Source organism: Pelobates fuscus, chromosome 1, assembly GCF_036172605.1.
Source record: "Pelobates fuscus isolate aPelFus1 chromosome 1, aPelFus1.pri, whole genome shotgun sequence".
Lineage (NCBI taxonomy): Eukaryota > Metazoa > Chordata > Amphibia > Anura > Pelobatidae > Pelobates > Pelobates fuscus.
In genome coordinates this window covers 429,955,330-429,981,391 of record NC_086317.1, presented here as the reverse complement: position 1 = coordinate 429,981,391, position 26,062 = coordinate 429,955,330, and the positions used below count along the sequence as shown (strand labels likewise).

General features: G+C 38.9%; 1 protein-coding gene across 4 annotated transcripts in view; it reads right to left on the bottom strand.

Annotated features, from left to right (window-relative positions):
- The window catches only part of DCLK1 (doublecortin like kinase 1), a 398,808-nt gene that overhangs the window by 237,146 nt on the left and 135,600 nt on the right, over window positions 1-26,062 (bottom strand). For all 4 annotated transcript variants that reach the window (XM_063429156.1, XM_063429163.1, XM_063429171.1 and 1 more), the window contains exon 4: window positions 3,783-3,882. In XM_063429156.1, coding sequence (XP_063285226.1) covers window positions 3,783-3,882 — 100 coding nt within the window. The remainder of the gene's footprint in view (window positions 1-3,782; window positions 3,883-26,062) is intronic.

The window sequence follows — 26,062 nt, the reverse complement described above, 5'->3', positions numbered from 1 at the left end:
AGTGTTAATGTGTAGTGAATGCAGAGTGTTAATGTGTAGTGAATGCAGAGTGTTAATGTGTAGTGAATGCAGAGAGCGTGTTAGTGTGTAGCGGATGCAGAGTGTGTGTTAGTGTAGGGAATGCAGAGTGTGTGTCAGTATAGTGGATGCAGTGAGTGTGTTAGTGTGTAGTGTATGTTGTATTAGTGAATGCAGCGTGTGTGTGTGTGTGTGTGTGTTGTGTCAGTGTATGTAGTGTGTGTGTTGTGTCAGTGTATGTAGTGTGTGTTGTGTCAGTGTATGTAGTGTGTGTGTTGTCAGTGTATGTAGTGTGTGTGTGTTGTCAGTGTATGTAGTGTGAGTGTGTTGTCAGTGTATGTAGTGTGAGTGTGTTGTGTCAGTGTATGCAGTGTGTGTGTGTTGTGTTAGTGTATGTAGTGTGTGTGTGTGTTGTGTCAGTGTATGTAGTGTGTGTGTGTTGTGTCAGTGTATGTATGTGTGTTGTATCAGTGTATGTAGTGTGTGTGTGTGTAAATGTGCAATCTGGTGGGGAGGGGGAGGGGGAGAGGGAGGGGGAGGAAGAGGAAGAGGAAGGGGCATTTTTAACATAAATGTTTTCTTTTTCTTTTTTTAATTTAATTAAATGTTTCTCCCCCTCCCTGTTTACCTGGGTCCAGGGAGGGGGGAGATTCCAGCCCTGGTGGTCCGGTGGGGGAGCCCTGGCTCCCTGTTACCGCAGAGGGGGCCCAGGCAGCACACAGCTTTTTCTCTTCTCTCCTCTCTTCCAATAACTCTCGCGAGACCCACGGAGCGTTGCCCTGGCAACCGGGTCTCACGAGAGTTATTAGAAGAGAAGAGGCTGTGTGCTGCCTGGGCCCCCTCTGCGGTAACAGGGAGCCGGGGGCCCGCGGCTGCACACATAGATAGCGATATTCGCTATCTATGTGTGCAGAGAAAGAAAGTGGGGCCCAGGACTGCCAGAGCAGTCCGGGCCCCCCATGGCCCCGGGCCCGTGACAACCGTCATGGTTGTCACCCCCTGATGGCGGCCCTGTGCCCATATACAATATAATAGCTCATATACGCACAAATACAACGATACAAAGCAATTACAGTAAAAATAACACAAGCAGAATACAGCAGCATACACACCTCAATTTAAAAAAATAGGATCGGCACGCTACGGGACATCACAATCCTATATCGGCACAGTGCTGCTAAAAGGTTGCCTACCCCTGTTCTAGGATATAACAAATCAGCAGGTCAGCCAGCATGATTGAGAAGGTATATATAGCTTTATGACTGTAAAAGATTATATATTTTGCTCCTTGTCAACTAGATCATCATGGATATGCCTTAGTGATCATTACTATTTTTCAAGCAATTAATATCCGGAAATGTGAAAGGGAGTTTAAGAGCAGTGTCAATTTTGGCGGCAAATTTCAATTTAGTTTTAGTCGTATTTTAGTCCTATGAATTGTTACAGTTTTAGTCTGGTTTTAGTCGACTAAATCTTCAGAATATTTTAGTGGACACAACTAAAATCTAATGGGTTTAGTTGAAGCCTCTATCTGTCTCTTTTCCCCCTTCCCAAGCCCCCTCTGTGTCTCTTTGTGTCCCCCAAACCACTCTAGGTGTCTCTCTCCCAAGCCCTGGTCTGTTTATTTTACCCCTTCTACAGCCTCTCTGTGCAGTGTTAAGTTAGGTGGCAAATTTTAATTTAGTTTTAGTCATAGTCTTTTGACTAAAATGCCATTTTAGTTTTAGTCGTATTTTAGTCATCTGATTTGTTTTAGTTTTAGTCTAGTATTCGTCTAGTTTTAGTTGACTAACATTCAAAAATTTTAGTTGGCTAAAATCGGACTAGAATTGTTAGTTGACAAAATGAACACTGTTTGAGAGAGTTTGTAAAATATGATTAAAAAGCATGGTCATGAAGAGAGCTGTGGGAAACGGTGTGGGCACTGGCATTGTATGGCTTTCGGGGCTAAAGATGCCCAGATTAACTTTTTCAGCTTCTGCTTTTACCATCTTATACTATATGGCAGCTAATCAAAGCACCACAATACAGCTTCAGTGCATTCCTGACAGCCATACTATTAGAATAATGGGTAGTAGGGCTTAGCAAGAGATATACACGTTTTAAGTAGATGATGAGAGGACAGAAAGGGTTTTATAAGAAGTGGGAGAGGGACACAAGAGGGTGAAGGGAAAGAGTGAAATAAAGTTAAAGGACTGGAATAGGGAAATTGGACTGGAAAGATTAAAGCTTGGCATCATTTTGACATAGGGTACAGTACCAGGAGGTTTTAGAACTGGGTGGAAGACAAAAAAGTGCAAAATAGCTGGAAATGGGAAATGGGAAAAGGTTGGTGGGAGCTATTTAAAAAAAATACCAGGTCTGCATGTGAGGAAAAGTTTGGGAACATCTTGTTCCACTATTGACACAGATGACAACATTGTCCCATGAGCAGGTCACTAAAGGTAAAATAGAATTTAATGCAAATTAATTCTATAAAATATGTAAATATGATGTCTACTTTGCAATAATGTGTGATTTAAGGGGTTGACATTGCATCCTGTTGTACAGGTGGTTTGCAGAGTTGGGGGCTTTTTGAGGTGGCTGTTAGTACAAATATTGTTTGGCAATTAAGGATACACGTCAAGCCCCATAGCCACTGACACGTGTAATGGTTAGGGTTGAAAAGTCTACGGATGCATTTCCTCTGGATTTTGTCAAACCATTTTCAAATGGGTGGAGGGGGATTAAAATGTGGCAATCATTTCACATCCGTGTCATTTCACATGCACAGTTGTTAAGCATGTCAATATTTTACAGAATAAGCTGAATTTTTAAAGAACATTAAAACATTTCACTAGTGCAATCAATAAAGAGGATATGTTATGCTCTATTTAGGGCCAACATGTAATTTGCATGACCATTTCATGTTAATGCATTGTTATGCAGGCAGTCACGCTTTGCATGAGGATGTCCATCGCTTTGCGAATCCCCATAGGAAAGCAACTGGTTCAATGTTGGCGATCGGCACGCATTTGCATTAGGTTTCATCCATTGCTGATGTCAGAGGTGGTGTAGACAGAGCCAGCACCAAGGGACCTTGGCACTGGAAAGTGTACATTTTTAACCTTTTCAACTTTAGAACAGTTTTGTATTCCTAACGTTACAGTGTTACTTTAATGCTATCTTAAAATCCTATAATCTACAGGACGTAAAAATGTATTAACATAGATGCAGTTGACTATATAATCAGTGGAATGTGTGCTGTGGCACTGTCACCCAATCATGTAAATGTAAGAATAGAAGCTTGGGCAGTCAATACTGTGTATCAGTGGGAACTGACCTGTTTGCCAAATATTTTAGCAAAAAATGGATCAAAGCCAACTGGTAATGAAACCCAACAAAACATCTGTTGACACTTCATAATGGAAATCTAATTCAATATAATTCTTTAAACAACATCACCAATCCTCTAGGGAGAACATGCATGTTAAAATTCAATAGTAATGTTGGTTTCTGAAAAATAGTTTGTTTTAGCCCGACTTTGAGGGTATAACGTATAGGCATATAAGGACAAAGCTGATGTTTTTTCAACTTCTATCGTAATTTCATCTGGTTTTAATTTGGTAATGGAAATAATTTGCCTTAGCTAACGCTTGCTGATCTTGGACCCTGATACAGATTTGTAAAGGCTTGGCTGACATAAACTTGGACAGACGTTGCAAGTGTTGTAACATTTCCAGATCCTCACTCAAGATTAGGAACTTATTTTAACACTCTCTTACCGCTCTCGTCCAGCAAGAAATCGTCTTGGTAACGGAACTTCTCGGGTCCACAGGCAATAAAAATGTCATCGTCGCCAAAGAAATCCTGAAGGCACATCACCTGTAAAGAAAGGTCACATTTTACCATGAGCTCCCATTCTGTAAAAAATCAAACCCATTTCTTACACCACAAGCTGAATAAAACATCACACGTAATGAAATCAACAGTGGTTCCACTCGAGAGACCTGAAGGTAGGATTTTAACGAACCATCTGTTTCAAAATGTTAAAGAATAGAAAATGTGCAGGAAGGAAACATAGTATAATCCATTAGTACTTTAACGTGTCAGTCACATCAATATTTCTAAAGCCGATGGGTTGAAAATGACAAATCTAATTTTGGCAATTGGAGCTACGTAAGGTACCAGCTGCAGACTGAATTTGCATCCAGTAGATGAGGATTTTGCCAAGAATCAAAATTGTCACATTGTGCAGTATGCCCCTGGTATGGCGTATTGTTTACACTGATCACCCATGGTCAGAACATTTATAAGTAATCAGAAAATAGTCTTTCTCTCCAATGACAGGACAAATTAAATGTTTCTTAAAGGAACGCTTTGGGCACTGTAACAACTTAATTGAAATAAAGTTGTTATTGTGTCATGAGGACCCTGGCTCCAGGGCCACCATCAGGGGGTGACAACCATGACTGTTGTCACGGGCCCGGCAGTCCTGGGGGGCCCGAACTGCTTTGGCAGTCCTGGGCCCCACATACCCTCTCTGCACATATATAAAGCGATGATCGCTATATATATGTGCAACCGCGGGCCCCGGCTCCCTGTACTTGCAGAGTGGGCCCAGCAGACTGCAGCTGTACATTACAGCTCTTCCCTCTCTCTAACTCCCGCGAGACCCGCCGCCGTCAGAGCGTTGCCACGGGTTACCATGGAAACGCTCCGCGCGGCACGCACATCACGCTCACGAGAGTTAGAGAGAGGGAAGAGCTGTAACATACTGCTGCAGTCTGCTGGGCCCACTCTGCAAGTATAGGGAGCCGGGGGGCCCCACCATGCCACCGGACCACCAGGGATGGAATCTCCCCCCTCCCTGAACCAGGTAAGAAGCAGGGATGGGGGAATAACAGTTATTACATTTTATGTGGGGGGGAATGCTCAGTTTACACAACATGCATACACTAGTAAACACACACACACACACACACTGCATTCACTACACTAACACACTCTGCATTCACTACACTAACACACACTCTGCATTCACTACACTAATAGACTGCATCCACTACACTGACACACACTCTGCATTCACTACACTAACACACTGCATTCACTACACTAACACACACTCTGCATTCACTACACTAACACACACTCTGCATTTACTATACTAACACACACTGTGCATTCACTACACTAACACACTCTGCATCACTACACTAACACACTGCATTCACTACACTAACAGACTGCATTCACTACACTAACACACACTGCATTTACTACACTGACACACTCTGCATTCACTACACTGACACACTCTGCATTCACTACACTATCACACTGCATTCACTACACTAACACACACTGCATTCACTACACTAATACACTGCATCCACTACACTGACACACACTCTGCATTCACTACACTAACACACTCTGCATTCACTACACTAACACACTGCATTCACTACACTGACACAATGCATCCACTACACTGACATACACTCTGCATTAACTATACACACAACTATACACACAGCATCCACTACACAAACATCCTGTATTCACAGTACACTACAACCACCACACATTCAAACACTCTGCATTCACTATACAGAGACACTGCGTCTAATACACAAACTACTACATCCACTACAGACACTGCACCCACTAAACACATTGCATCTAGTACACACAAATACTACATCCACTACAGAAACACACACTACATCACTGTAGACACACTACATCCACTACTCAAACACACTCTGCGTTCACTATACACACTGCATCCGCTACACAAACACACACTCTGCATTCACTGCACAAACAGTATCTAATACACACAAACACTACATCCATTACACACATTCTAATTCACTTCCACTATACACACCACATTCAGTCGTGCATCATTGACAGCGGACTAGGTAAGAGTCCCGTGGGCGGACTCGTGGGCGGGCCCAGACATTGTGCTTTGTCAGCCCTGCCTGGCTCACCTTTATGGATTAAACTGTTAGACCCAAAGTCTGTTCTCCAGCGCCAGATCTCTCTGCCCCTCTGTCCTTCCACTTGGTGAAATTCTCGAAACAGGAAGGCTTTGGCAGCATTGGGCAGGGGCACAGCTGATTGTCTAAGAGCGATTAACTGATACTCTCAGCCAATTAGTGGCTCCCCATCCATATAACTGGCTTAAAAACAGACCCTGGCAACCATTCAGCCAGTGCCAGGGACCTCCTGGCACCATAACAACTTAATTTTGACAATGTTTTTTGGTGCCAAGCGTACTCCTTTAATTTGCATAAGGTAATTCACATTGAACTGGGATAAAAACTACAGAAAAAAACAAATACAATGATGATTTAATAGCTTTGACAGTTTATTCAGCCTTTTAAATAAAATAATTTCAGATATGGTCAGTATTTGTCCCACAGAGCTTACAGTCCAGACATATGGAGATCCCATTAGACTTTAATGATCTACAGTCACAGCCAAGTTATGCTAAGTCACACATAAAGTCCTATTATGTTAAAATTATGTACAAATTGCATTTTTCACCCATTAGTTAATCCTTAAAATAAGTATTGAGGTGTAGAAGGTTTATCTGTAAACATGTGGCATCCCTTATCTTGTAATATTTCAGACACAGCAGAAATATAATTTTTTTGTGATGCAAAAATTAAAATGGCCAAATGCTTATAGAGGTTTGCAAGCAGCACAGTTACATTTTTAGTTTTTAGCTTTCAGAAATAAAATGTTACAAGAATGTAAAACCAAAGTTTTAACATAGAGTAAGGGAAGTTACACCATAAATGTGTACAATAAATATCTTTGCAGACTGCCTTTACAGTCTGCAAAGAATCTCTGTAGTGTGCCTCAATCTTAGAAAAAGACAGGATTGGACCTAATGCTGAGTCCAGACCAAAAAGCTAACATCACTGCTACAAATAACACATCCCCCAACAACTTCTACTTGTTGTTACATCTTTGTCGATGTTTAAAGATTACATCTCTGAGAATGATATTCCTCCATCCCTTTTTTTTCCATGTGGTGTCTCTCTAGAAAATCATGAAATGTGATTAGTAGACTCTCAAATTACCATCCAAAAAGATCAATATGAGGGTCTAAGTATTTTGTTCTCACTTTAAATAGTTTAGCATGAAAGTAATAAAGCACATGTCCTCAGTCAGTTTGTTGCTTTAGTTGGACAAACAAGCAAACAGATCATGAGCGTCTCTGTTGTGCAGTGTGTATCAAAGAATCATAGAGAGCCACAGCAATAAAGTACATCATAATCTTTGTCTAAATCACTTTAAATGCATTTAGTTTGCATAAATACCTGGTTCTTCTTTTAAAATACTAATTTTTATAAATGCACATCAACACTCTATAATGTACCACCTAACCCGAACCTGACTCTGAATATGGAGGACATGATGTGCGTAAATTTGTCAAAAGAGGTTAAAGAGGAGTGTAGGTGAGAAAAGGTAAAGAGGAGCGTAGTGGAGAAAAGTTAAAGAGGAGTGTAGCTGAGAAAAGTTAAAGAGGAGTGTAGGTGAGAAAAGGTAAAGAGGAGCGTAGCTGAGAAAAGATAAAGAGGAGTGTAGGTGAGAAAAGGTAAAGAGGAGTGTAGCGGAGAAAAGGTAAAGAGGAGTGTAGCTGAGAAAAGATAAAGAGGAGTGTAGGTGAGAAAGGGTAAAGAGGAGTGTAGGTGAGAAAAGGTAAAGAGGAGTGTAGCGGAGAAAAGGTAAAGAGTAGTGTAGGCGAGAAAGGGTAAAGAGTAGTGTAGGTGAGAAAGGGTAAAGAGGAGTGTAGCGGAGAAAAGATAAAGAGGAGTGTAGCTGAGAAAAGATAAAGAGGAGTGTAGGTGAGAAAAGGTAAAGAGGAGTGTAGCTGAGAAAAGATAAAGAGGAGTGTAGGTGAGAAAAGGTAAAGAGGAGTGTAGCGGAGAAAAGGTAAAGAGGAGTGTAGCTGAGAAAAGATAAAGAGGAGTGTAGGTGAGAAAGGGTAAAGAGGAGTGTAGCTGAGAAAAGATAAAGAGGAGTGTAGGTGAGAAAATGTAAAGAGGAGTGTAGGTGAGAAAGGGTAAAGAGGAGTGTAGCGGAGAAAAGATAAAGAGGAGTGTAGCTGAGAAAAGATAAAGAGGAGTGTAGCTGAGAAAAATGCCACAAATGGGCATGTAGAGGGACCAAAAGACAAATACAATTCTAACAAAAGACGGAGTAAGCATGTTATGCTTGTAATGTTTACAATAGTAGGTCTTCATCCTGCAGTTCACATTCATTGAACATTCCCATTAATAGCATTCATGTATGTAACTAGCAACTAATGTGCTTCACAGACAGAAGAGTCTGTGGGTTGCCCTAGCAACAGAATGAATCCCTTTCATATATATATTCCTCTCTCTGTGACTAAGCTATGGATTAGTGGTTGGTATGCTCGGTCACAGGTACTCAAATGCCAAATATGTACTTCCCCCTTTTGGTACTTCCGGTGTTTCTCTGAAAGAGCTGCTTACAAAAGCATCTCCTATTTATCAATTCAGACAAACTCTGCAGAATTCATTCTTTTACGTAAGAAGCCGATCTCCATGGTAACTGTTGCATCACAGTGATGCTGTAAGTGCTTAAAGTGTGCCAATTGCACAGACAACACAATAATAACATTTTTTTTTCGTTCGTGCGACCACAGAAAATTAAATTAAAAAGTCTGAGATTCTTGAAAGAAGATAAACATCCTGTGATTTGGAGCACAATTATAGGAACACAGCTTGTGTCCAAAATGTGGTTCTATGTTATCTAACCGGAATGTAATATAACCAGATTATTTTTATTAAGTAAGGCATTGCTGTAAATCAACCTTTCAGAATGTATCCGTGAACGTATCGGTTGTCAGAATATTGATGGATTTCAAACTTTCTCTAAAATAACTGCATTTTAACGTTAATAATAGATACTTCTCCTGTATCAATCTAGGTTATTGGCTAACACAGCAGTTATTTTAATATTATTGTTTAAAGATCAAAATGCTTTTTTTCACAGTTTTGTCAACTTTGATCAGACAGACCTTTTTCTTGTCATATCTGTCAAAAGCTGCTTTTAGAACCAACAATCAATACAGCGTCTGCCAGGGCAAGACTGGGAAAAGAATTTAGCCTGGGGATTTTTCAATCACAGCGGCCCACTGAGAGGGGGCAGGGCCAGAGAGGGTGTGTTTTGTCATCACTAATGACAAGCACGCCCCCTCTCAAAGTGAGCATGTTGGTTCAATGCGCAGAGCCCCGCTGAAGAGCTCTAGCATGAGAAAAAGGACCTGTATTTGTTCTGCGCAATGCAAGCAAATTTAATAACATGTTTGCGCTGTGTTTGCTTTTACCTTGTCTCTGGTGTCTCCAAAAGTGGGATACCAGAGGACAAAAGGGCCAGTGTGAGGGGTGCTGTAGTGTATATATGTATATATATATATATATATATATATATACCGTATATACTCGAGTATAAGCCGAGTTTTTCAGCACATTTTTTGTGCTGAAAAAAACCAACTCGGCTTATACTCGAGTCACTGTCTGTATTATGGCAACTTACATTGCCATAATATAGACTGGGGGCTGTGGGGGCTGCAGAGCGTTTACTTACCTCTCCTGCAGCTCCTGTCAGCTCCCTCCTCCTCCGCGCCGGTCCGGTCAGCTCCCCTGTCAGCTCCCAGTGTAAGTCTCGCGAGAGCCGCGGGGTCATAGTGCGGCTCTTGCGAGACTTACAGTGTGAGCTGACAGGGGAGCTGACCGGACCGGCGCGGAGGAGAAGGGAGCTGACAGGAGCTGGTAAAATATAGGTAAAAATATTTACCTACAAAGGGTTATCAAAAGTGCTACAAATAAGCCTAATTAATAAAGCTGGTATATTAATATTTTAAGCACCTGTCTGGATAATCCAATGGTTATCCATTATCTATACTAGGTAGAGGAGTTGCCTTACACGGCTAGTATATTTCACTTGCACTGGAGATATATGTGGTTTGTGTATGTATTGGTGCATGCAGAGTGGACTGTGATCCCATTTATCTCAGGATACGGATTATATTTTTCCAGTTTTTACCTCGTCCACTTTATTGTGGTTTAGGTGAATCTTTCCTGTGTTGTTATTAGTAGGGTTAAGCCCTTTGGACACTACTGGAGTGCCTACACTGGTGTATAGGTCCCAAGAAGTAATCTCTTGGATATCTTATTCTTTTTACTAGCCGTATCAATAAAAAAATAAGACTGTTTATGAAATATTTTTTAATGATTGAAATATGCTATTTATAATTGTACATGATAAAAAAACACTTTTTATCTAAAACCCTAAAAAACAGAATGAAAGCAATCCTGGGTAGTATCATCTTTTTAAATAAGTCATTGTTTGCCAAACATAAAAGATACATTTGTGGTTGTTCACTAACTGGGAATTATCATATATTGACCATGAAATGTCCTATTCTAGGTCAAATTAGACAAATCGGAGGAATTTTCCAAGTCAGTTAAGTTTAAAAATTGACTTAAGATGTTCATTTAGCTTGAAATATCGACCAAGGCTCAGATAAAAGATGGTTAAAAGTCATGTGGCTCTGAAAATTTCTGTAGGGAGAATTATTTTATGCAGACATAACAGATGAGTAATCTGAAGATAATATGCAGGGACCTGTGCATCTTTATAACTATCAGCTCCATATACAGAATCAATAATGCATACCGCGAGTGAGTGATGAGATAATAAGAGACAGAGGAGCAGCTGAAAGAGGCATGTTCGAAGGAAAGCAATCAGACGGAAATTAAATTTAAAAAGACAGGGAAATACCTTATATGGCAATAGAGAGATTAATAAAACCAGTGGTTAAAGAGACAGAGACTGGTATCGGAGAAAAGTTAACCATGTGTCAGATATTCTAGAAAGGGGCAATGTGTCTGGATACGATGTAAATGCAAACACCAGAAAAGAAGTTGAGGTGGGAGGTGGAAAGGAACAAGACGGCAGAAAATAATGAGAAATAAATAAGGGAAATGTAATAACTGAGCTGTGAATGAAATCAGAGGAGTTTAAGTGAGGACAAGCGAGGTGTCAGTGTGAGCAAGTGTGTGGGCTGTTTGTTAATAAACACAGTTACAGAAACAAAACCCATATACATTTATAATAAAAAAAACTATATCAAAAGAGCATTTGTAATTCTATTCAACCAGTCTACTAGTTTTATAACATTTTAGCACTGGTGTATCTCTTTAACTATTTCTATATAGTTAGGGGGTATAGAAATAGTTAAGGGGGCTGACTCCCATTCCCGGACAGGCTGCCGGCCATCAATCAGCCAGCCCACTGAGGGCTGCAGAAGCAGAGTTCCTGCAGGGCCCTAGTGCCCTGAGTGTAGCGTAAGCACATCTAGTGATGTGATCACCCTACAATTTTTCAGACAATTCCCTAATATCCCGAAAAGCTGGACTGCCCTGCTGAAATCTGGATAGTTGGGAGACATGCTTTATTTTTACTTATAGCCTAACAGTGCTAAAGCATAAGAAAAATTGCTGCCAATTATCCTCACATCTAAAATTCACTTAAGAATTAATATATTGGGAAGAACCAATGCATCACAAAGTTAAACACAATAATAATGATAATGTGTGATCACTACATGTCTCTTTATATCCTTTTTTTTAATGCATTTCCTCCTGCCATCTAGTCAAAAAAAATAAAAATTGCAATTTGATTAAAAAGCCAGATAGTACAGGTAGGCTAAACCTGTAGGATTAATTACTAAGGGGTGAATTCAAAGTGAATTCTACAGTGAATACTGAGCTTAAGGCCAAATTAGACGAAGAGGAAGCATAACTGACTTTTTTCCAGTTCAGCAATTTGGGCCTTAAATTCGAAATTAAAGGGGCACTATAGTCACCAAAACAACTTTAGCTTAATAAGTCAGTTTTGGTGTATAGATCATGTCCCTGCAGTCTCACTGCTCAATTATCTGCCATTTAGGAGTTTAAAAAACAACTTTTGTTTATGCAGCCCTCGACACACCTCCCTGCATGTGACTTACACAGCCTTCCTAAACACTTCCTGTAAGAGTCATCTAATATTTACACTTCCCTTGCAAATTCTGTTTAATTTAAAATGTATAATCGTCTGCTCTGTTAATAGCTTGCTACACCCTGCAGGAGCCTCATGTAGGTTATTAAAGGTTAATTTACAGAGCCAGAGATAACAACTTTTAATGTAAGTTACATCTGATTGAAAATGAAACCATTTATTTTCATGCAGACTATTTCAGTCACAAAAAGTCAAACAAAAGTGATTTAACTCATTAATGGCAGAGAATTGAGCAGTGAGATGTCCGAGGTATGCCCTATACCAGGCATAGGCAACCTTCGGCACTCCAGATGTTTTGGACTACACCTCCCATTATGCTTTGCCAGCACTATGGGTGTCGGAGCATTATGGGGGATGTAGTCCAAAACATCTGGAGTGCCGAAGGTTGCCTATCCCTGCCCTATACACTAAAATTGCATCATTAAGCTAAAGTTGATTTGATGCCTACAGTATCCCTTTAGCTTTGAATTCTCACTATGGTGCATTTTGAAAACCCTGATAATATTTTTGGCTGATAATTATATATGTAATATTATTAATACTGCTTATAATATTTTGGTATTCTTATCCTGGTAGAGCAGGATACAGTAACCAACCAAGGCATTTGAGTCACAGAAGAATATGAACAGATATAGCTATTTATCCTCAAGCAAAATACAGTAAATACCACATTTAGAATTCAGTGTTGGGTTAGACTAATCAAACTACAATATAACTATTATGAAAAAGAAGATGTTTTAACCTTATTAATGCTAACATTTTTGCATTCTGAGTTGTCTCAGGACTGAACAACCTCAGTTATAACCAGAAGTCCCCCACGGCATAATTTAAAAACAGAAAATAGCTATAACTTGCCCCTTTGACTACAAATCCATGTTTTAACAAACAGAACAATATGTAAGAAACCAGCAAATCTAATTCACAAATAAATCTGGTGCAGATCTTGCAAATGCAGTATAAATAGGTCTATGTACTTACAACATAATAAACTAAATATGTAAATAAATATTATTGGTAAAATCCCTTTAATTATATTTTCTCTGTATTTACAAATGAGATAGTTGACATCGCAGAGCTTTCTGAAGTGCACATCTATATGACTGACTGAGAATTTTGGGATGTAAAATCACAGACAACTGCAGAAAAGATTAGCCATCAAAAAAAACGCACAATCTTTAGTGATCTACGATCCAACAGCATCATCTACTGGTCACAAAATGCCATTCTTTAATATTTATGTGTCTGGATATTGATTTGTATACCATGTATAATGTTATTTTAGGATTTGGTTAGCGATTTGGAAATATTGGATCAATGTTGCTAAATTATTGCCATCGTTATTATTATATAAAAGATTAATGGAAGGCAACACGTTAACTGCTGCTCACTTTGGAGGTGTATTTAGGGCACACTTGTATTGCTAGTTAGATTATTATTATTATTGTGTAATTCTTGTCTTATAATAATATGCTGAGTAAGCAACTATCCCCACTTACTTTTTACATTTTTAGTGTAAGATCTCTTAATGCCTGTACCTTAATTTATTCTGATTCTGAGTACTGCATATAGTCTCTGGATAGTTATTCATTCTGAAAGACTCACATTCTGACTCTGTTTTTAATGAGTCACTGTTTCTTTGCAGTTGTGGATTCATAAATATAGAACACTAAAAAGCACAACCTAAAAAGTACAAAGGGAGACCAAAAGTGCAGACTAAAAAATAAAAACATAAAATAAAAGAATAACTAAAATGCACTCACAAACAAAGGTATAAATGGGCACGGTATAGTCAGTCTTCTTAAAATGCTTCTTCTCTTCTCAGTGTAGAGATGGATGAAAATAACAGTAGTAAAAGGGCTCTTCAAATCAAACTCGATGTCTTCCACCAAAGAAAGATATAACCATCAGGATATAGAGACACGAGAGATGGAGAGATCCACAATAAAAAAATATAAATAATCAAAAGCTTGCCACCTATATGCGTTTCGTCTCAATGACTTCATCAGGGGCTTGTGGCAACAATATACGGTATATTGTTGCCACAAGCCCCTGATGAAGTCATTGAGACGAAACGCGTAGGGTGGCAAGCTTTTGATTATTTATATTTTTTTATTGTGGATCTCTCCATCTCTCGTGTCTCTATATCCTGATGGTTATATCTTTCTTTGGTGGAAGACATCGAGTTTGATTTGAAGAGCCCTTTTACTACTGTTATTTTCATCCATCTCTACACTGAGAAGAGAAGAAGCATTTTAAGAAGACTGACTATACCGTGCCCATTTATACCTTTGTTTGTGAGTGCATTTTAGTTATTCTTTTATTTTATGTTTTTATTTTTTAGTCTGCACTATTGGTCTCCCTTTGTACTTTTTAGGTTGTGCTTTTTAGTGTTCTATATTTATGATTGTGAAGACATTGAGGAGTCTTTGCACTTCCTAATTTGGGGTATTTATATTTTATATCTTTTCCCCATTTGATAGCCACAAGGGTTGTTTTGCATTTGTTTGCAAATCACTATATTTTGTCTGTGGATTCATAAAAGTTTGCCTAATGTTTAGTCATAAAAATGTAATCAAAAGTCAGTATGTATTGCAATCAATAGTAGTAGCAGTGAATTGGTGAATTTTACAACATATCGTCCAAAACAAACTCACAGATTTTGGTTAGCTGATGCGAGCAAGCATCACTGAAAAAAGTATGTATGTAATATTCTGATGAACTGACTCAATCTGCAAAGTAAGCTGTCTCAGGAGGGCAACTATGGCAGCCAAGAACAAAACACACACTACTGCATAGCTCCCACATTAAAGGGACACTCCACTGCCCATATTCAAAATAAACAAAAATAAATCATTGTTTAGTAGTAAATGAAAACTTGCATGTATTTAATTATACATAGTTTCATTAGGGATATATTTAAAAACAGCTTACTTAAACTGCAGTTCTCTTGCCTGCTGCATTTGCAAGCCCCTCCCCTTCTAACCTCACCCAGACTTTCTGTGGCTGACCAATCACAGACTTCCCAATGCAGCTCAATGAGAAGTCTTTGCAAAGCACATGTTCTGAATAATTGCTGTCCCTTGACTTTAGCTCCATTAAGCTATCCAAACCAGAAAGTAACAGGACATGTTGTCTACTTGACAGCCAGGGGGGGTGTAACCAGGTTAATTTATAAAAGTGCCACTTTGTATTGAAATGTGCACTTATTGTAAAATAAAAAAATAGGACACACTTTTCACACATAAAGCTTTACAGCAAGCTAAAATGATTTAGAGGCCTGAGGTGTCCCTTTAAGTGTATTATTTAGTGATTGTTTCTTGAACATAACACTACTTTTTTCAAAGTATAAATTTTATAACACTACTTTTTACAAAATGCACATACTTCCATTTTGTGATACAGTACATGAAAAGTCGGCAAGAAAAGCTTTAAAGTCCTGGCCCATAACCCATTAATAGTTTATGGAAATCCAGCAGTATGCTCCCCTGCCTAAAATAACAGTCCTTATTGAAGATGGCACTTAATAAAAACGTAAAGTACTTTTATATAGCTGCCTTGGGTACATTTTTAGTGTTCTGACAAAATACTCTTTCCTGCTTCTGCTTCTAAAGTGAAAATCAAAGAATGTTATCAGTGATCTTTGCTCTTTACTTAAAAATAAGTTATCAGTCTATTATAGGCTTAATCAGACTTTATCTGTAGCAGCATCATTCAGCTGATACAATGAGAGTGTAGCAAACTAAAAAAAAAAAATCTGACTTTCCTTTTCTTTCTACGACTCTGACTCCATTATGATGTTGTTCAGTTCTGATCCAATTCTTTTACTTTACAAGCTAAAATATATTTGTTTCTGACTTCCCTCTACTTTCTACAATTCTGACTCCAATATAATTTTGTTTAGTTTTGATCTAACACTTTACTTTGCCTGAAAAGTTTAATATGTTGCATCCATTTGAATCCTGGTAAAACTCACACTTACTACGGTTACAACGCTCCATCTGCTGCAAAGGGAAACAATAAGCAACAACTTTAACTGTATGAGTTTTGGTGTATTGCTCATGCCCCTACAGTTTCACTGCTCAATTCTCTCCATTTAGGAGTTAAATAACTTTTTTCTCTTTTTACGGCCCTAGCCACACCTCCCCTGCTATGACTCACACAGCCTAAATCAGTGTTTCCCAACCCAGTCCTCAAGGCACACCTACCAGTCCAGGATTTAACCCCTTAACGCCGTTACGGCGTTCTATGCCGTCGCGGCTTTAAGGGGCTTTAAAGCCGTTGCGGCGGCATAGAACGCCGTAACGGCTGAAGCCCCCAGGAGGTAAGCTATACTTACCTCCGCCGCGATCCTCTTCTGGGGGTCTGCCTGAGAGCCCAGGCAGCCCCCCTCCGGCAAATGACGCCCCCGGGGGCCATGTGATCGCTCTCAAAGAGCGATCACATGGCCCCCTATAGCTGGCTATGGATCTGCCAGCAGGGGGACTGTCTAAAATATTAGAGAGTCCCCCTGCTGGTAGGTAGTGTAAAAAAAAAATTAAATACACATGTTAAAATAAAATACAAGTATTTATATATATATAATATATGTATATATATTATATATGTAATATATATACATATTATATATATGTAACGTCATACGTAATGTATTTTAATATTTATATTAGTATTAAAATACACTTAGAATGACGTTACATATATAATATGTATATATATATTATATATATAATAGATCTACATATATATATTATATATATATATACGTATAATTACAATAATAAATAAATAAAATAATAAAATAAATAAATAAAATATTGAAACAAAATTTAAAATAAATTATATATTCATATGTAATTTCATTCTAACTGTATTTTGTTATTAATATATATATATTGGAAACAGAATACACTTAGAATGACATTCTATATATATCTATCTATATATAAAATACAAATAACCGCAAATATATATAGATAGATAAATACATATAATTACATGAAAGATTACATTAGTATACACGTAGAATTTAAATACCTATAAATGCATATATATTAAAATTCTACGTGTATATTTAAGTAATTTTTTAACATAATTATGTCATTTAATTAATTAAAATTTGATTGACATGCCTGACAACACAGGGAGAAAGTGCAGAGAATTTAATTCGCAAGCACTATATTTGACCCTGTAACTCTCCAAGACACCATAAAACCTGTATATAGGGGGTACTGTTTTACTCGGGAGACTTCGCTGAACTCAAATATTAGTGTTTCAAACTGGTAAATTGTATTACAACGATGATATTTTAAGTAAAAGTGACGTTTTTTGCATTTTTTTACAAACAAACTGCACTTTTATGGACTATATTATTGTTGTAATATGTTTTACTGTTTTAAAACACTAATATTTGTGTTTAGTGAAGTCTCCCAAGAATAACAGTACCCCCCATGTACAGGTTTTATGGTGTTTTGGAAATTTAGAGAGTCACATATAAGGCTTGCATTTCATTTTTTTGACATTGAAATTTGCCAGATTGGTTATGTTGCCTTTGAGACCGTATGGTAGCCCAGGAATAAGAATTACCCCCATGATGGCATACCATTTGCAAAAGTAGACAACCCAAGGTATTGCAAATGGGGTATGTCCAGTCATTTTTAGTAGCCACTTAGTCACAAACACTGGCCAAATATTAGTTTTTTGCTTTTTTCACATATGAACGCTAACTTTGGCCAGTGTTTGTGACTAAGTGGCTACTAAAAAAGACTAAACATACCCCACGTTCAATACCTTGGGTTGTCTACTTTTTCAAATGGTATGCCATTATGGGGGTAATTCTCATTCCTGGGCTACCACACCGTCTCAAAGGTAACATTACTAATCTGGCAAATTTCAATTTGAAAATGGAACGTTCTATATTTGACCCTGTAACTTTCCAAAACACCATAAAACCTGTTAATGGGGGGTACTGTTGTACTCGTGAGACATCGCTGATTACAAATATGTGCATTTTGTTGCAGTAAAACCTAACAGTATTATGACATTTACAGCTAAAATGTGAGGCGGAACTACAAATTAAAAAAAAAAATTCTAATTTCTTACAGTTTTTTTTTATTTTATTCATAATAAATTGTTTCATATATAAATATTTTATATGAAATGAAAGCCCTGTTTCTCCTGAACAAAATGATATATAATAAGTGTGGGTGCATTTAATATGAAAGAGGTGAATTACGGTTGAACAGACATATAGCGCAAATTCCAGTTTTTGTTTACGTTTTGTTTTGATCAGAACGTGCACTATTGACTCCGTCCTGAAGGGGTTAAGGATTACCCAGTTTTGTCTAAGGTGTTTTTAGAAAAAAAAAGAAAAAACACCTTAGACACAACTGGGTCACCCCTAAATCCTGGACTGGTAGGTGTGCCTTGAGGACTGGGTTGGGAAACACTGGCCTAAATGAATAAATGGTGTTATAAGTGCTTATCTCCTGCTCTGTTAATTGAAATTTAATCATATGCACAAGGCTCTTCAGAATCTAGCAGGCAATTAACAGAGAAGGAGACAAGGAAATCTAAATTAAAGAGTTACTCCAAGCTTTAAGACTACTTAAATTTCTGTAATGGTGCCTGGAGTCTGTATGTGCAGTGTTTTGCTATAGAATGCTACACATACACAGAATAACCCCTCTGCTGCTGGAGGAATAACTCCACATTCGGCAGCGTCATTGTTGAGTCATCAGCCAGTCTCACTAGAGGTCCAGGCTGGATAATGTTAATTCTGTGCAACTTTCTGAGCACCATGGAGCATCAGATCCCAGTAGGTACCCAATTAAATTGGAAAATCATTGCTAATTGTATTCTTATCGTCTATATATTACTATTGTTCTCCATTTTGAAAGAAACAATGTATTTTTTTATATGTATATTACCACCCAGCAGGGCACAGCCAGTCACAAATGTAACAGTTGTTGGTGATCTTTCTAAACTTACTCAGTTCTGTGTTCTTACTCTCTATTACAGTTTTTTTCAAAAGCAATTTTGTATTCTTTACATATACCAGTTAGTCTTCCTCACTACAGTTATGTTTTGTACTATGGGCATACAGGTATATATTGAAAATTATCTTGGGTAAGTGTGATATATTATGTCAGATTTTAATTATTATTTTAGGTCATCCTGTTTCTTATAAAGTCCTAAGATTAATTCATAACAACAGGGTGGGGGTTACTGCTGCTTACATTACCAATTCCTAGTTTCAATAAAATATATCCCTCTGTATCCCACTATAAGCTCTCTTTTGCAGGACTCTCTTCACTTTATATTTCTGTTAATTCTTGTCGTTCGTCTCATATATGCAGCCTATAGCCCACAGTAAACATGGAGTACTGGTGCAGAACATATGAATAATAATATTATATCACCAAATAGTTGGTGAGAAAGATTCAACTCAACAGAATGATTTTTTCTTGTTACCTGTACACATATATTTATGATATAAAAACCACCAGAAACAATAACTGTGTGTTCTGTTGGTGGTTCCACCTTCTAAACACTTGGTTGAAGTGCAGCGCTCTCGTGAAGATCGTATAATAAAAAATACACACTTACCCCTTAGTATAATTAGGGGCTACACGTGTGAAGAAAAGAAGAACAAAAAATAATGTGATATTGTATATAAATTTAAAGTGCAGTTAGTGCAGTGAGTGAAAACAAACTCACATTTTTTAGAGCCTTTTCTATGGGTATAGGCTCTAAACACTTTGGCTTCTGTGCCTTTAAGGTGGCAAACAAATAAGTCAAGACAAAAATCAAAAAATTATGTTTTATCTCAATACTGTCGCCCCCTTTGTGCTTAATGCAGATTTTGAACTGTGCCATGTTTTGTTAAAATACCCAATTTTTTTGAAATGTAATTTTTATTTTATTTTTAGCCTTATATTTATTAACATAAAGAGTTATAAATAAAGTATATTTTATGTGTATATATTAATACATATGGATTTGAGCATACAATATATCTTGCCACTGTGAGGAAGTATATTATTTGATATCTTGATCTATTTAACATAAGACAATACATAATAGATGAATATACATGTTTATTAGTGGTATTTATTATTTAAATGAACATCTCACTCATAAAGATCTTTATTTCCCATTTTTTTTCCTGTTTTTACTTTATGAGCTATATTATATGACTTGAATGAAACCAGAACGCATGGAAACAGCAGTTCGCCATGAGAATGGTGGGCGGAAGTGACGTGGGATCTGTCTAATGCCGAGCGCATCCTGGGTTTGGTAGTTTGTGGAAGATACCAGAATTGACGGAATACCCGATATCGAGGTACTTGTTCCCACCTCCAAATGAGTACATCATACGTGAGACACCTGGGAAAATACATAACAATTGGACGCAGCACAAAAGAGGCGGGAGATTCAAGCGTACTTCAGGGCGGACAGCAGGATATGGAGCATTACCGATTGAGAATGCCGACACGACGGGCAAAACGCGTCTTGGTATCAGAGAGGAAATTGAGGGCTTATATTAATTTATTCTTTGGTATTTTACTGTGTTTTATAATTTTAATCAATTTGGAAATAAATCCTATTAAAAAAACTAATTTATCCTTAGCTCTATGCTGCATCCTGGTTCCAGAGAAGTCTTGTCAGCCTTCAACTTGACACAATACCTGCACACTTAGAGCCAGTTACCAAAAGGTTCTAAGAAAGGTGAGCACTTACCTGATAAATATATTCCAGTAGTTGTTATATACTACACCCAGAGGTTTCCTGTATCTGCTTTTCTTTCCTTTATGATATATAGATATGCACAAGGAAAAAAGAACATATTAATAGAAGTAAAGGTTCCACCTGAAAGGCACGGAAGCCAAAGTGTTTAGAGCCTACACCCATAGAAAAGGCTCTATAAAATGTGAGTTTGTTTTCACTTACTGCACTAACTGCACATTAAATTTATATACAATGTCACACTATTTTTTGTTCTTCTCCTTTTCTTCACATATCTAACCCCCAATCAGGGCCGGACTGGGGAAAAAAAATTGGCGGTAACCGCGGCAACGCTCCCATCTCACCATAGGAGTCCAGTGGAACTGCAAGCCAGAGCTCCCTGGGTCCTCTCCTATCTCCCTCTCTCCCCAGCCTGCTGTTGCTTTTTACTGCATGTGGCCCGGTGAGGGAGATCTTTGATCTCCCCACCGGCCCATGAAGGCACATAGCACAGTCGGTGCTTGGATAGTGCTGGTTCTGCATGGACCGGCTAGGGAGATCCTGTGATCTCCCCTGCCGGCCTTGGCCCATGGCCATCACGGCCACCGGGCTTTTGCCCGATGGCCAGTCTGGGCCTGCCCCCAATTATACTAAGGGGTAAGTGTGTATTTTGTAATACGACATTCACGAGAGCTAAGTGTTTGGAAGGTGGAAACACCAAACAAACACACAGTTATTGTTTCTGGTGGTTTTTAAATCCTATAGTGGGAAGTTGGAGTACCCACAAAGTGTTTTCAGCAGCTTCCCAAAAATATATATTACAAAGAGAAGCGCCATTTTTCCACACTTATTATTTATTTTTATATATGTATGATATATCTATATACAAGAAACTCAAATTTAAGAGTGATTCACAAAGTTTAGAAATTCCATTATACAATTCAGAGCATGTTAGGTCCCAGAATAGTTATTGGGGCTTTCCTATATATTTTTTCTATGGCAGTCACCACAAACAAAAAAACAGAAATGCTTATTGAGATGAAATACAAAGACTTTAGGATACATATACTCATAATTCCTTGTGTACTTGTAAATTTGTTAAGAAAATCTTAGGACTAGCTGACTGTTAGCAAGGTCCTCATTAAGGTCAATCAATCAACAAAAATTTAGGGAATTAAAGCACAATCGCCAAATGGCCGGCCTGTGTTTTCATAATTTATGATGTCATCTGGAACTTTAATTAGTGTTTATGATTTAGATGTATATGTATATTAATTAAAAACTGGGAGAAACTGAAGAACTCTCAAGTACAGGGATACCACGTGGGTTAGAATATGACTGAATATAACTGCAAAGAGAATCACAACCTTTTCTCATTTGCTAGCGCAGCATATAAAAGCCTTAAAATGTTTACTCTGTCATACACAAGAGGTACAGTTTATTAAGTGTGTAATAGCACCAGAGAAAAGAATGAAAAAGTAAAAGTTCATCATATGAATATAATTGAAAAGCCCTGTACTGGCAAAGTGCCACAAAATGAAGCACCATAATTCTAGATACTTCTGTATTGCCTTATTTTTGTAACTGATTTTAAAAATGTTAGTGTGACAGTTCCCCTTTAATACTTGCTGGGTTTGCACATGTTGCTAATTGTCCTGGTTAAAACTGAATATTAGTCTGTGTGCTATAGAGTGTTGGAGGACACTATCCCAAGTACAACTTATAAAACAGAGGGAAACAGAATGTGGTCTACAATTTTCAGAAGGAAATTGGGTGGCATCCATCTTAAAGGTTATCAGTAAGTGCTATCATCATGTTGAGGCTGCCATGTTACTTACCTGATCAACACGCCACTCTAACTTTCCCAAGCGTACTGCAGGAAGTACCGCCTCCTGGTTGACTTCTGCCTTCCTGATCGGTGCTTACTTTTGACTTCTCAAATGCTCTTAGACTGTCTGATAGAGAGAGAGAAGCTGCATGCTTATGGCACCCCTCTACTTATACTGATATGATGCCTAATGTAATTTCCTGTTCTGGCAGTGCCATGTCATCACTGCAACCCCTTTCCCACACTTTTTGGGTTGTAGGGGTGACATGGACCAAACAGTGTCCACGTCAGTGTCTAAATAAAGCTTTATCCCCATAGTCATTGCCTTTTTGTGGTCTCCTCTTGGTTCCTCATATAGTGCATTATATGTTCCCTGTTTTTCTGGTTATTCGATTTTGGCTTGTTTACTGACTTTTCTGACTTCTGTAATCCTGACCTGGCTAGTTATATTGTATTTCTGTATTGCTCCTGATCCTGATCTTGGCTAGTTTGTAAATTAAACACAGCCTTTCTAAGGTCCGGTAATATGTCCTTTCTTTCTTCATATTCCTGACCTATGCCTGTAAGTTGAGTAGTGCAGTTGTGATAGTGGCCCATCATAAATGTTGTGACCTAGAGGCCTATCATTGGTATTAGATGCCCAGTAGGTTACATTAAATTAATGAGTCTATGCCTGTTAGAGATGTGGGACTGAAGAGGGCACCATGCTTCAAACTTGGGGGGTCGTGAACCACATTACAACCATTTTGGAGAGAGATGGCTCAGTTATTGACCTCTTTGTCCCCCCAACTTTCTCCAGTTGACCACTTTTGCTACATGCTGCTGATATTCCTTACAGCCTTCTTCCACTAATCCAAAGTATTAGTTTCACACATTATATTAGCTGCAAGACCATTTAGTAGCACTTAAATGGAAGCAACCCATTAGACCTTCCCTGCCCGGACTAATTGACAAAGTCAATCTAAACTTAACGTACAAAACAATGTGTATGGAATAGGCAACTCAAAGACTAAAACTAGACAGTGTTTTGCAGCCATGGGTCTAGACATTGGCCACCACACACAAAATCTAAAGCACTTGGTATGAAACGATGCACCTATGTCCATATAGTGTAATATCAGATATTTATGTTTTTGATTTTTGATTTTCATTTTTATTTCTGTTCAATGTATTAATCTTATTTTCATTAGCATTGATTACGGCAAAGTGTTTGTATACCTGTAATCATGCAAATTAAATAAACAACATGTTTAATAGAAACTGATTATTACAACATTACTTATTGCTCATTCTTGTCCTGTGGATAAGTATGTAAATATGGTTACAGAACGATATTAAGTTAAAACAGCAGTATTCTGGGTTGCCCCTAGGTGGCACTGTGAAACAGTAAAAGAAGCAGTTCTAGAGCTTGATTTAGATTTTTATTGTAGATGCAACATTTTACCTGTAGAGATTGGTGTGGAAATAAAAGTTACGGGGGTCCTAATCAGGGCCGGATTAACATAGGGGCTGATGGAGCTGCAGCTCCAGGCCCAGGCCCATGGAATAGGCCCATTTAAAAAAAAAAAAAAAATTTTTTTTTTTTACTTTTTTTTTTTTCTTACACACTACTCTTAGGTTTGCCACCTGGCTGGTATTTTAATGGCACAGTCGGTATTTGAGGCTGCCTGGCACAGCCGGTATTGCAGTAATACCGGCAATACAAATGCAGGTCATTTTCTTAGTATAAATGGACATTACTCTGCAATACCAGCACCGGCCAGTAGGGGTCACTGTGTGTGGAGAGAGGCAGGGATAGGAAGTTACAGCATATCCCTGCCTCTCTCTACTACTCACTGATCCGTGGGGGAGCAGCTACACAGCACAGAGAGTCCAGACAGCAGCTGTACAGCTCAGGTAAGTGAGGGATAGGGTGAAAGGCTGCAGGGAGACATGGGGACACTAAGACACTAGAGGACACATGGGGACACATACACTAGGGTACACTGGGAGACCTGGGGACACTGAGATACTTGGGGACACTGGAAAACATGGTGACACTGAGACACTAGGGGGCACTGTGAGACATGGGGACGCTGAGACACATGGGGACAATGAGACATAGGGACATTGGGAGAAGCTGAGACATTGGGACGCGGAGATTCTAGGGACACAGTGTCCCCATGTCCCCCAGCCAGTGTCCCCATGGCTCTCAGTTTCCCCTAGTCTCCCAGTCTCTGTGTCCCCATATCTCTGTGTCCCTATTGACTCAGAGTCCCTATGTCTCCCAGTGTCCCCATGTCTCCCAGCCAGTGTCCTCAGTGTCCCCATGTCTCCCAGTGTCCACAAGTCTCCCAGTGTCTGTGTCCACATGTCTTCCAGTGTCCCCATGTCTCCCATGTCTATGTCCACAAGTGTCCCCATGTCTCCTAGTGTCCCCAAGTGTCTGTCTCCCAGTCATAGTGTCCATAGTGTCCCAGTATCCCCTAGTCTCCCAGTGTCCCCTAGTCTCCCACTGTCTGTGTTCCCATGTCTCTCAGTGTCCCTAGTGTCTTAATTTCCCCAAATGTTTCAGTGTCCCCATGTCTCTGTGTCCCCATGTCTCTGCCCCCATGTCTGTATTCACATGTGCCCCCATGTGTCCCCAGGTCTCTGTGTCCCCAGGTGACTGTGTCCCCATGTCTCACTGTGTCCCCTAGTATCCTAGTGACACACTGAGACATGGGGACAATGGGAGAAATGGGGACACAGACACTGGGAGACTAGGGGACTGGGCTACATGGGGACACTGACACTGTGATACATAGGGACACTGAGACACTGGGTGACTTGCGAGACTGGGAGACAGGGAGACACTGGGAGCAATTCCTCTATACAGCAGAATCAAACTGTGAGTAGTTTGTTGGTGATTTTACAGAATTTTCTCTTATGTCACTCCTTGTGATTTACATCATGTGATGTCACGCATAACTAATTAATTATACAAATGATTAAGGCTGGTATTTTTTTTCCAAGAAAGGTGGAAACCCTAACTACTCTTCACATACTCTTGCTTAAAGGAACACTATAGGGTCAGGAACACAATCATGTATTTCTGACCCTATAATGTAAAAACCACCATCTAGCCCCCCTGGCCCCTTCTTGCCTCCCTAAATATAGTAAAATCTTACTTGTATTCTGTAGTCTGCAGCTGCTGGCTCTGCCTCTGAACTGACTCTGTCTGCTGACAACATCAGAAGTGGTGGTCTGAGCAAATTGCAATGCTTCCCTGTAGGATTGGCTGAGACTGTCAACTAGGCAGATCAGGGGCAGAGCCAGCACAAGTCAAACATAGCCCTGGCCAATCAGCATCTCCTCATAAAGATAAATTGAATCAATGCATCTCTATGAGGAAAGTTCAGTGTCTGAATGCAGAGG